Below are 12,867 nucleotides of genomic sequence, written 5' to 3' on the forward strand. Positions count from 1 at the left end.
TAGTCTTTCACACTCAGAGGCCCAGTTACTGTACATATATAACTTTAATGCTTTAGCCTTTAGCCCAAAAATCAATGAAGTGGTCGTCTCACACGAGAGCGATTAGGGATCGTCCATCATTCGGCCGCAACCTCCCGAGGAGGACCTCCGTACTGAAACCTGCTTCACACAAAGTCTTTCTCAGGGATTTGGACCCTTTGAAACTGAGATAGTTAGAGAGCAAAGGTTTATGTTTTTTTGTTTTGTTTTTTTGCGTTTAGCATTCTGTACTTTCTGTACTGAACGTTTTCGTCATGTCTCTGCGGAACACAATCACTTCAATCAGAGACCAAAGGCTAAGGACGGAATGTCATGTGTGCTTTATCTACTTAAACGCCGTCACAGTTGTGTTAGTACTACCTTGTTGGTATTGTCTTTCTTAATTGATACACAATGTCATAAACATGCCAAAGCATAGAATACTCTAGAGCAGGGGTTCTCAAACCTTTTGGGGCCCAGGGACCCCTTACAGGGGAGTACACCGTCCAACGACCCCCCCATAATCATAACACCCATTCAGCATACCCTTTGTGCTCTTGAATGGACACAATATTATTGTTTTATTGGTGCAAATGGTCCCCATCTGTAGATTATGATATATTTTGTCACTTTTTAATGATACAGCCTCAATTTTACAATTTTATAATTTATGGCAAATTATTTCGCAGGACCGCGCTTTGAGAACCACTGTTGTAGTGTATTGGTTTGTATATACCTGAAAGAAAGCCTTACCTGAAAGAAGATCGGTTTATCATGCTTGGTGAGGGATGAAGAGGCTGTGCGTTTGTTTAGTGTGGCGCTTACCTGCTGTTATTCATTCATGCTTTTGAATAAGATAAGTGTCATGAATAACAATGATAAGTTGTTATTTAAACAGGATACATAAAGTACATGAACTTGTTTCAAATATGTTGTTGCTTCAAAAGAAAACATACGTTGTAGGTTCTGCGGTAATCTTTCGTTTGTGTCGTGCACTGGATTTTAGCCATGATTTTGTGTCATGCATTCTTTTGTGTTTATAATTTGGCTGAGAAATATGTATTAAAATGAGCTTCATTTGGCAATATTAGTTGTTTCTGCTTATTTATGTTCCTCTTCTCTGTTTCATAAAGACAGTTACTTTTTGGACCACCAGAGGTCAGTATGTCTTACACTATCAATTCTGCAAGAGTCGTCCAATAGTTTCGGAATAATTCAGCCATTGCTGTGGGTCATTCATTCTCTAACTTTCTGTGACAATTGTCAAGTTCAGCAGTGAACTGTGATGGAATCCAGCTGATTGCGTAATTAGACGACAGCGGACATGTAATATCCAGACAGTGAGGAGCTTTGAGTGCATTATGGCTCTATAGCTGCCATGTGGTTTTATGAAGCTTGAAAAATAATCCGTTTATATTTATCATGCTGATATACAGAGGTAAAATTTGAACAAAAAGTGAATGGTAACTGGTAGTTGCACACATAATTTATGAAGGAGGCAATTTGTCCATCATTGGTGTAATCAATGTAGCCTGTCTCTAATGACAGTACTGCGTTTGAAAGGATGATTTGATTTGGGCATGAATTTGTCATCCTGGTTCCCACTGAGGTCTGAGCATCTAATTCAGTGTCATTATATGAAGAAAAAAAATATATGGGATACGGAATACTAAATGTTTCCTTTCATCTGTGGACAGCTGAAATGCTGTCTGCCAATGCATCTATCTTACGGTATCTTTTATGTGTCTGTTTATTTAGCCTCATTCATGTTCCCTCCTTTGAACACATCCACTCACTCATTATCATGTCGCCTTTCCTTTCCAACCACTTACCGGCACCTTCCCACTGCGCGTGGGGGGAGAAGAATGGAACACTTAAAAGCCATAGAACCTTTTCTGTAAAATCTTCAAAAACACATATGCAGCTGCAAATGGCTCCCTGTCACAGCTGGGGAGCGCGTTCTACAGCAGGCGCTCGAAGGTCTTTCTGAAACCACGTGAGGCGTTTCTCTCTCTCCGCCATTTCTTTCGAAACACGGATTGAAATTGGCCGGAATTTTCCCCTCCCACACTGGCGAGAACACCCCTCTTTCCTGCCTAAATGAAAAGAGAGTAACAGGGGTCATGTCTGGTCGCCTCCCCAGAGAGAAGGCCCAGGATGCGCGTCTTGTCTAGATCCTCCACCGGCCAGCCCGCCCGCCTGCCTACCGTCCCTATAGCAACAGCTACGAACGCTGCTGGCGCAGGGGCCTCCAAACAGATGCACATAATCAACGTGATTATATAGATATGTCAACCCTGTCACCTTCCAGTTCATTAAGCCAGACTCTCTCCCAGCTTCAGATCTGACCATGGCGGGAGAATAAAACACTGGACTGGAGAATGGGTGTGAAGCAGTATTTGGGCTTTACTCAAGGAAATAAAATGGTGTGAGAGTGGGAGGAGAGAGATAATGCGTTCTGCAGAGGACAAGTCTGAATGGCTGCTCTCAGAGCTTGCCATTCATTAAAGTTTGGTTGCTTTCAGTAACAGTAAAACAAAGAAAGAACCCTAAAATGTTACCACACATCATAATGTTTTAGTCCAAGTCATAAAACGAGGCATTATTTCAATGATACGGAAAATGTATTGCAGTGTTTTGTCTAGCCACAGAACGTTGAGGTTTGTGTGAAGGCGTCGGTTGGGACTGGCTTCCACATCTTCAGGAACAGGAGCAGATCCGTCACTGAGGCACACGACACAGGGCTGCCCCACCCTAAATCGAATGGTCTTTGTGGGTTTTGACTGGATGCGGATGTCAAATAATATCACCAATTAATCATGTCAGCTCTCAGACGAGCGCTCCACAGGCCCCAGTCTAGCGGTGACTGAGACCAGAGGGAAGAAAGAGACTGAAGTACGTTTCAAAGCACCTTATATCACAGTCATACCATAGATGGATTCTTTACTGGCTTTTACACACAAACATTTTTGATATCTGTAATCCAAAAATCTTTAATATAATCTTCTTTTTGGTATTGTTCCCAAAAAGGTAAAAGGGATGTATATAGCAGCACATTAAATAGGTACCTGGTGACTAAACACATGAACAAAATCCCCTTTTTCTGTTCTCGGTGTCTGAGTCTGGTTGTTCAGCAGCTTCAGGGTAATTATGACATATCATGAGACAGCCCACATGAGCTTTGGGGACAGAGGTGACAGAGCGATGTCAGTGGCTAGACACACCAGTCATACATGACCTCTTTGGTCTAATAGAGAACCGAAAATAAAAGGGGGGCCGTTTTTTATCATCATTGATCTCCAACGGTACAAGACAATGTGAGAAAAGTAGAGGCTGGGATTCAAAAATGAAGCACATCAAATGTAAGAATCAAATGCACTTTACTTATTGATGCATTAAAAGGTCAAACAAATGTTTTTAATTTAAAGGATTCAATTTCTGTTTGATCTAAGACACACAAGAATCAAACAATTTACTAAAAACTAAAAAGATCACACCATGCATTCAAACTTTCTCTCGACCTGGATCGTCACACAAACCTCACAACATGACTACTGAAATGACAACAAATCCCACTCATGTTCCACAAAGGAACCCCCCAACTTACAATACAGATATAATCCTCAAACATTTCAAATAAAGAAGTCATTAGTGGCAATGGGAAATAAATAAATACAAAACACACCGTTGACACAAAAGTGAAAGCAAGACTTGTTTTAGAATGACACCTAATTTTAACATGATTGTTTGGCAGCAAATAAAAATGGCTTTCTAACTAAATGTTAACAAAACCATACAGTAACTAGGGCTCATTTGAGAACGAAAGATGGTTTGAAAATCCTGTCAGGCCAAAACCACATAAAGCAGCCTAAGCTACAACTGCAGTTTCTACTCAAGTCTAAAAAACCCAAAACACTGCAAGAAAATTGATATTTTAGCATCGACTCATAATCCCTGAGTTCCCAGGCACTTAAAAATTATTTAACTGAACGCTTTCAACACGTAAATCCCATAACTCCTTATCAGTGCTTCGGAGTCAGATGAGTATAAATGATGCAGGACTGTGAGGAGGTCAGGACTCGGTTAAATCGATGTGTGAACATCTTTCTCGACAGACTGGAGCTCAGCTCCACTCGCTTCACTACAATCAGGGCGGAGGAGGCAGAGAACAAAAGATACAATAATACACCAAAAACAAGGCATTAAGGACTCCTTTGTCTGACGAGAGAAAAACAAACACAAACTTCTTGTAAATGAAAGGCTGAATTGAGTACTGGATGAGAATAGAGGTGCCCTTCTTTAGAGCGACGTCTTATCTGCAGCGTTCAGTGTTGTGTGTTTAAACTGAAAAGGTTAACACTGGTGTTTAAGTTTCCTGAGGCACCGTCTAACAGGAGACCAGTCCCCAGTGCAAGTCACAGCGCTCCAATAATGACCAGCTACAGGTAGACACCCTGCTCCCCTGGTCAAGATGAAACCGACCATCAGGGCCTACAGGGGAAAAACGGGTGCAAACCAGGTTGGAAAGAGCAAAGTAATGAAGGTCACCTCTCTGCTCACAGAACCGAGAGACGCCCTCATCCGATTCACCCACGCCGCCTCGTGTCTCTTCCGTTTTGAACTTCGACCTGCGCGCGCGCCGTTTGAAATCTGTCCAGGCCCTGTGCTGGTTGGTGAGGTTTTTCTTCTTCTTCCAAGAGACTTAAGCAGCTGGCTCTACCTGTCCTCCTGTCCTCCTCCGCCTCACCCCTCAGTTCTGCATGAGGTACTGGTGGAAGTAGATGCCGAAGAGGCTGCTGATGACCTGGCATGCGGCCACCCACCAGGTGAGGAAGGCGAAGATGCCCCTGAAGAAGATGGGCGTGAGGAGCGCGCGCAGCGCCCCGAAAGCCTCGGTCAAGTGGGCCACGGTGGCCTGCACCTCCTCCTCCATGTCCTCCACGCCCTCCTCGTCCTCCTCCAGGCCCGGCAGCACGGGCGTGGGGGCGGGGATCACGACGGCGGGGGTCACCCCGGGGACGTCCTCACCCAGGCCCCAGGAGAAGTCGCCTGAGGAGAGGAGACCACACACACACACACACACACACACACAGAATGACGGAAACACTAGTTTAATGACCAGGGTAGAAAGCTGTGGGTCATTTCCATGCGTGACTGAGCATCGGTCGATTTTCCAAGGCTATACGGACAGACAGTATTTCTGGATTATCAACTTGGGGTTTTGGAGAGATGGGTAAGCTGGCTTCTTCGAGAAAGTGGTTTTGTGAATTACAGGCTGTAGGGATGTCTTGTGAGTGTGTGTGTGTGTGTGTGTGTGTCTGACCTAAAGCCTTGAGGGCCAGTGTGGAGAAGAGGACCAGCAGAATGGGCACCAGGTACTGCAGAGTGACCACGGTCAGGTAACAGAATACCCGAGTCACCTGGAGGGAAAACAACAGACGCTTCCCTGAGTCAGAAAACATCAAAATAACTTAAAAAATGTCTTTGAACTTTCTGTTGAGCTGCTCTGCTTGGATTTGTACCCCGGAGAGACGCAGCCATCAGCAACTCACAAAGTTTGCACTCGGTGACAGAAATCAGCTAAAAGATTAAGTCATGTTCCGGACCTTTCTCTGGATGTCGATGGCGGCGATGCGGCCCGCCTCCTTCTTCATCTGCTCCACCCACTTCTGGGAGATGTTGAGGTAGGCCTGCAGGTGGTAGCGGGTGAGGGCCAGCCTCAACACGCACAGCACCACCACCGTCCAGAGACGCACAGAGTCAAAGGCAGCGCTGGGGATGCTGAGATACACACACAGACACACACACACGGGGAGGAGGGAGGGGATGTTAAGACGTTGTTTACAACTGGAGGCAACAGGTAATTGGGGATCAGAGACAGAGCCCACTCACAGGGTGACTGAGGTCTTCCCCATGGGGGCGTTTGCCAGGAAGTCACGACAGATGGGTTTGATCCACAGGACCACTACGACGACCGGAGCCAGGAAGCCAGTGTGCAGCAGAATCCTTCATGACGCAGGAAACACCATGTCAGTAATCAACAGTAAACGCTAAAGACACAAGCTAGGGTATCACAATGGTATCTCAGTAACATTGTAACCTGACACATCATTATTTCCAATTATAATTATTATTATAAGTGATCTTACTGGATGAGGGGGCGATCAGAGTTAATCTGGATGGCATCCAGGTGGGTCTGAGCCAATCGCAGTCCGGGGAAGGCCAGCAGTGCACCAATAAAAGCACAGATGGCAGCCAAACCAAACTTCAGCGTCAGCTTAGTCACTGGGATTCTGTGTGGGAGTCAAAACCAATCAGTTTTAGAAGACATGCCAGCCACATCTTTCTATAAAAGGCATTAAATCAATTAAAGGCTATGTATCAGGTCCAAAAGATAGGTATTCCGAAAAGCAATTCATAAAATTCTGAAAGGCAACTTACGACCACTCGGCGTAGCCCTGCTGTTTGGCGAAGACCTCCAGGTTGTCGAAGAGGCTGGTGAACCCAGGCTCCAGGCCGAACTCCAGGTAGTCCTCCCGGACCACCAGCACCAGCATGGCCACCAGCAGGGACAGGAAGCCAAAGGCCAGGCACACGGAGCGCTCGCCCCCCTCGTCGGACCGGAAGTAGTGGCTCATCAGGATGTGGAGGGTCTTCCTGGGGGGGTGGGGGTTAAGGAGAAGGGACTGCCGTTCTGGTGGAATCAGGTGAGGTCGAGTCACCGGCTGCCCTCCTAAAGAACGAGAGCGCTGACAGCATATCACAACATCTATGTCCATTTCCCTTGCTGGTTTCCGAAATGAAAACGAAGAACCTCCAAAATGACTGTCACAGTCCAGAGAGCACAGCACAATAAGAAACGATACAAAACACAGGAAAAACTATTTTTTGATCAAATTAATAAAAAGTCACAGTGGGTTTCAAGGTGCAGGTACCCGTTAAGGTGTGTTTAGGATACAGACAAAAAAAGATGGTCAGCACACACCAGATGACCCCGATGTTGACCTCCTTGCTGCCGTCTACCATGCAGTAGTAGCCCTCAGTGAACAGGTAGACTCCTGTGGCATACACCGCAAAGTCTATCAACCACTGGTACTCCAGGAAGAACCTCAGCACTGAGAGCACAGACCGGGACACAGACAGGGACACAAGACAGGGACACAAGACAGGGACACAGACAGTGTCAGTTGGGGGGGGGGGGGTTCATTGTAGTGCACAGTGTCAGCTCAGATTGCCTCTCCTTTGTTTGTTTACCAAGCGCGTCAAGGACGTTGACAGGAGCTGTTTCCAGGTGAAGGTCGATGTCCTTAGGCACTGTAAGAGGCTTGTTTTCCCCATTCTGTCTCCTGGTAAGAACAGGTATACTATTTTTACAAAAGGAAATCCTTACACATATTTGATATTTTATTACGGTTGTCAAAACGAGAGAGAGCCGTGGCCTGGACAAGCAGACATGTCATATGACAAGGAAGTGTCTTCGCACCAACACAAACATTGTGAATGACAAACGTAACAAAACGGTGTATTGAAATGTTATGTGTAGGCTGCTTCACTGGAAGCCGAGGGTGAACATATGAAGTGTGATATGAGGACTGAACCCAGCAGCTCCCCCGCCCCCCCGTCCCCTCCCCCTAGCTCTCACACCTGTCTCTCCTATTCGGCTTTGGCATCTGTTTCCCTGCCAACGCACACAGCTCTCCTTCGGAAGGGTGTTTGAACCGGAACAGACTGGAAAGGGACGATGCACACTGAATTACTTTGGATGAAACCTGCATCAAAGGTGGGATATACTGTGCTGGGCGCTTCAATAGTGAAGTGATCTGACGACATGGGTGGAAAACTGTAACATGACTCCTTAGTGTTAGCAACCAGGATCCAAGGTTTGAAAGGGCTGCGTGTGTGTGTGTGTCAATACCTGCCGTTGCACAGAAGCCAGCGTGCAAAAGAGCAATGGGGGGCCATCCTCTGCATTATGCTAGCAGCCAGCAAGCTGACTACCAGCTGAATTCCCATCAGCGCCTTTTAAAAAGAAACAGACATATTTGGGCCAAATTAGATTTCTCTCTCTGCAGCTGCTGTGTACGCTTGTGGATGGGGGCGCACAACTGCGTCAGTCATTCAACTTTTCAAGGAACCAAGAACGATCCCAAGATAGCTTTGGCTAGTAGTGGAAAGTGCTTGTAGGTTGACGCTAACCGTGCATGGCAGATAAGGTAGTCATCTACCAGCCTGAAAGCTATCAGTTTGTTGTTAAGCATGCAAGCGACAAGTCTATGTTACTTTGTCTAACTAGCTCGACGCATGAATACAGCAAAGTTTCTTTATTTCTAAAGTGGAGCTGTCAACTTGTGCACCAGCTAGCTACGTAAACTCTAGCGCTTAAGGAAAACTTGTTCATTGTGGCTTGCTCGCTAGCTAGCTCTAACATTAGCATGCTAGCAAACTGCTAGCATGCTAAGAAGCAAGCATTTTATTCAAAACCTGCTACGGATTTCACTTGTAACAAGCGCAGAGAACATACTCACCATCTTTCTTCAATGAACTGATTTTTGATACTATGTGGTAGCCAGTAAAAGGCTCTCGTGTACCATACAGTAGCTTGAGATTCTTGACAGCTGTCAGCTGGCATGTGAAACCGTAGCCTAGCATGGATTTAGGGTCGAACAACCGCACACCAGCCAACGTTTCCATTGGCTATAACTCAAACCTGCAATTTCATTGGTTCCTAGTTTTCATGCTCGAAGCTGCGAGGTTGATGGAACTATAAACCTCTCTTCTGGTCAACCTAATCTGAAACGACACAAGAACATATTCAACCAAACGTATTCATTAGCCTATGTTTATCACTGTATCAATTATTTTCTTCTATTTAAACATTTTAAGACTCATGTAGAGCTAATACGTTTTTTCTTTTTCCGTCTCTTCCACGTGTCCTACATTCTAAATGTCGTTTTTTTTCTCTCTCCACAAGTCTTGGTTTTATGCCACGCTTCCTCAACGCCATTGAAGACCTTGCTTAGGGTCTCCCTAATGATAATCTCCCTTTCGAATGCTTTGAACACAGCGGGTCTACCGTCTGAAAGCCCACAGTGCTGAATTATGCAAATTATCAAGATTAAAGTCTCAGATATGCATGCCTCCGTTTTAGTTGTTGGTGGGCTGTCTTACTTACACTACGCAATGTGTCGTAAATTATAGAGCTTAATTCTTTAACCCACGAGTGGTATTATTTTTCAAACACTTTGATGGTCACTTAGACTGTAGACTACAACAGCGACATTGTTATATTGTCGTTTATATGGAATCTGGTTTATTAACTTGTTTTCTTGATTTTCAGTTACGGTGTTAGACAGATTACATGCGTTTGGGCCCCTCACTAAACCAGTGCAAATTTAGGAAACTAAGACCTCAGTGTTTCTTTTGTGCTTCGCCAGTGTAATGTGAACTAACATGCAGAAAGACACACACACAAAAACGTTATTTCTCTTTCCAACTCACACACACTCACACAAACATGATCTCAAAATGTCACGCACACACACCCGCACGCACACAGAGACACACACATTACCCCTGGACATGCATTGAAATTACAGATCATCTTATTTCTTTAAAGCAGTAGTTTGTATTCCTCCACTGATGCAAAGAGGATCCAGGAGGATCTGGGACCTAACCATTCATGGCAGTCAAATCTGGTTTTAGCATGTGTGTTCACTTGTTTAGGGAGTGGTCGTCTTGTTATCCAAAATATTGATTGAACTTCAACTTTCTGCTAATTGCCATCTCCCCTTTTTCTATGTTTGTGGCAGCCTCAAAATACATGTGTGTGCAGGACAGCATGTAATTCTAATATGAATTACAGATGAAAAAGTGCATTGCAAAGCCACAATCTCAACATTGTACGTGTGCCATAAAATGTATTATGTTACTACTGACAAATAGTATATGCACATGCGGTTTACTTGTCTGTTTTAGTCAATGCGTTGACTTACAATTTGCAATGCAACCAGAATATTCCATAGCAGCCACTGTAGACTCTTTTTGGACCACTTAAATCAATGACAGTGGAAATGTGTTCAGATTTGATTTCCCATTAATAAATTATGCATTCACACATTGATCATTATACATTCACACATTCATCATTGCACATTTCTGGCACGTTCTCTGTAGTCTCTCAAATTACATTTTTAAGCACTAAAATTAGTCAGTGAGAAAAAGATGGCTAAGAAAGAAAAATAAAAAACGTTCATCATTATCATCGTTGATACAGATGGTAATCCCTCCGTCATATTAGCCATCTGTGTTCAGAAATTACTGGGAAGTGGACACAAATAAAATGCTAATTCACATGGGGCCACAAGTGGCTCTCTCCGGGCACCGTTCTGGAGGCCTGTCTGTTCCCACACTACCCAGTCTTCCTCCCAGGGTGCTGCTGGGAATGCTGTGGACTTCTGGGTCCACAGGAAACGAGCCCTCCCATTGGCTGCCCTTTGTTTGCTGCATGCACAGCTTTCATGCTTTATTTGAATATATGCAAATGAAGGCAGTACGGACTGTCAATGGACACTCCCACCTCTCTCCTTCCCTCTCTCCTTCCCTCTCTCCTTCCCTCTCTCTCTCTAGCTCATTTTTCACTCCACTTACAGGAGCCCTGATCTGCTCTGCATGTCTAGCTGTGGCAACCAGAGACAGAGAGCTGGGTCGGTTTGTCAAGGGGATGCAAAAGAGGACTGAGATTCATGACTATGACATTCTAGACACCGCCATCTTTCATGGAGGGGTGTGTGTGTGTGTCTGTGTTGGAGGCAGGGTGGGAACGAGGGAGAGACAGAGGACACACACACACACACCCTTTCATATTCTGTATTGTACAGTACGGAAGAGGATCAGATCCTCAGAAGGTGCTGGATAGCCAGGTGCCAGATGCAGGTTTTTTTCAAAAACAGGCCTTGTGGCGAGCTAGTAACAAGTGCAAGTGGAAAGCACTAGAAGGCCCCTGTGACCATGTGATCTGTCTTCACACCGGCATCGATCATACTGTATGTGGTTTCTTATTCCCTGCAATCGTTGTCAGACTCATGCCTTTCGTTCAGGACATTTAGAAGCGAAATATCAAGTGATCATCTGGCGTAACGTGGAGGTTAAAATCAGGCTGTTCGTCACGGCAACGCTGTGTGTTGTCTTCTTCCTGTGTGAGAAGGCCATTATCCAGCCTTACGTGTAATGATCTTGTAATTGTAATTGAATAACTTTCTACACTCGCAGCACCATCATTCTTATTCAGACGGTTAAACTTTTGTCTCCAGATTAGAGACGGTCTAGTTTGATGTATGGACGGCTTCCAGTAAAAAAGATGTTCATCAGGGTGATGAACTGGGACGCTCTCTATTCTCTAGTGCAATATGATGAGGGATTTGTTAATAATGTTCATTATATTTACAAATAACATTGACAATATCCCTAAACAATAACGAAAATGTATTCACTGACAGTATTTTGTCAGTGAGATGTGTTTGTCATTTAGCAGATGTGTTTCTAGAATCCATATGTTAAAATCCATAATGCTTGTGTTTATGTCCATATATGACCATTTACTATATTCAGTCATTGTGATGCAGATCATCCATGATAAGTGGTTTACACATGTGTATCCACCTAATTCTACTAAACCGGTCTAAATTGGATTGGCATGGTGGTGCAAAATGCTGAGCTTTTGTTCTGGCTGTCCCACACACAGGGACAGGATTTGGACCGCATGAATGAGTGTTGCATGCATAATTACTCACATGTACACTGGTAATTCTATTAAACTGAGTGGCTCTTGGTGTTCATAGCATCCCATAGGTGATCTCCTGGCCAACCGGCCACGGATGTGTGTGGGTGTATGTGTGTGTGTGTGTGTGTGTGAGTAAGTGTTCAAAGCACTTTCAACATTTGTTCTATAAGATGAATTGCGATTGAAATAAAATTAATATGGATTTCTTGGTACCTATTTTGAATTATGCTAAGACACCCTGTCAGACATCTTACAAAGCATAAACTGTTTAATAATAGTATATTCATAAAATGGGTCAAATTACTACATTACGGTATTGCAGTGATAACTCAATTTCCCCAGTAGTTTATACCCTACTTAACGATCTCTGAATATCATAGCTTACATTTGAACTGGTATCGCAGCTACACTATGGTATTGTTACTCACTACTACAAATCATTGATTTTATTTCTGTTGTATTTGTTTTCTCTTGATATTACTGTAAAAAATATTTGCATTTTTTATCTTCAATGCTGCATATTAGGCTTTTCAAAATGTATATTGGCACAACTCGATTTTTACATTGTCAACCATACCTTTAAAATGTAACCTTCACTGAAAATGTGAAATAATAAAAGCTACATTCATAGTTCTACTTTCCGATATCATTTTAGACTCCTTAAATCGAGATGATGATTGTATGCCTTAATTGCTACATAGTTGGATTGTATGCAATGAGAGGTCCAGGAAAAATAATAATAAAATGTATAGAAACGTTTCAAGCACACCACCCCCAACGAATTTTTCACATGTCCCTATGCATATACGTGTTTTGAATGACAATTGTCTGCACAGGCCTCGCGCTTGAACTTGACCGTCGGAATTGCCTGGGAAAGCAGTTGCGGTTTTGCCCTCTTGCTCCCGTCTTTTATTCTGCGCAGGTTGTTCAGACTGATGTCAGCGCTCATTAGCATAAAATTCATCCCTCTTCTAATTAAAGCACGAGAGCAGTTAGAAACCAGTCTTTTTCACATGGCAGGGAAAGATTCAACACCTCGGCAGTATCTGACTACAGGACTAAGGAAACCC

The 12,867-nt window shown here is 44.0% G+C and overlaps 1 protein-coding gene across 2 annotated transcripts; it reads right to left on the reverse strand.

Moving 5' to 3' along the window:
- Positions 1–3,381: 3,381 nt before the first annotated feature.
- tmem161a (transmembrane protein 161A) lies at positions 3,382–8,731 on the reverse strand. 2 transcript variants are annotated; one of them, XM_062450236.1, is made up of 11 exons: positions 8,544–8,731; positions 7,934–8,037; positions 7,663–7,746; positions 7,273–7,364; positions 6,977–7,133; positions 6,460–6,675; positions 6,168–6,311; positions 5,911–6,024; positions 5,625–5,799; positions 5,342–5,438; positions 3,382–5,067 (listed from the first exon to the last, which is right to left on the reverse strand). In XM_062450236.1, exons 1-11 carry the CDS (start codon positions 8,544–8,546, stop codon positions 4,769–4,771), a joined length of 1,485 nt encoding a protein of 494 aa, XP_062306220.1. In that variant the 5' UTR covers positions 8,547–8,731; the 3' UTR covers positions 3,382–4,768. The 2 variants fall into 2 exon arrangements, with proteins under 2 accessions (XP_062306220.1, XP_062306221.1); XM_062450237.1 differs by lacking the exon at positions 8,544–8,731 and adding an exon at positions 8,215–8,338.
- Positions 8,732–12,867: the final 4,136 nt, after the last annotated feature.

Source organism: Osmerus eperlanus, chromosome 24, assembly GCF_963692335.1.
Source record: "Osmerus eperlanus chromosome 24, fOsmEpe2.1, whole genome shotgun sequence".
In the NCBI taxonomy this organism is placed as follows: domain Eukaryota; kingdom Metazoa; phylum Chordata; class Actinopteri; order Osmeriformes; family Osmeridae; genus Osmerus; species Osmerus eperlanus.

Excerpts from the sequence above, each read along its gene's own strand:
- tmem161a (XM_062450236.1), bottom strand. Across the intron at positions 7,365-7,662 it reads AAGCCGAATAGGAGAGACAG|GAGACAGAATGGGGAAAACA; the intron begins GTGTGAGAGCTA and ends TGTTCTTACCAG. Across the intron at positions 5,068-5,341 it reads ACTGGCCCTCAAGGCTTTAG|GCGACTTCTCCTGGGGCCTG; the intron begins GTCAGACACACA and ends TCCTCTCCTCAG.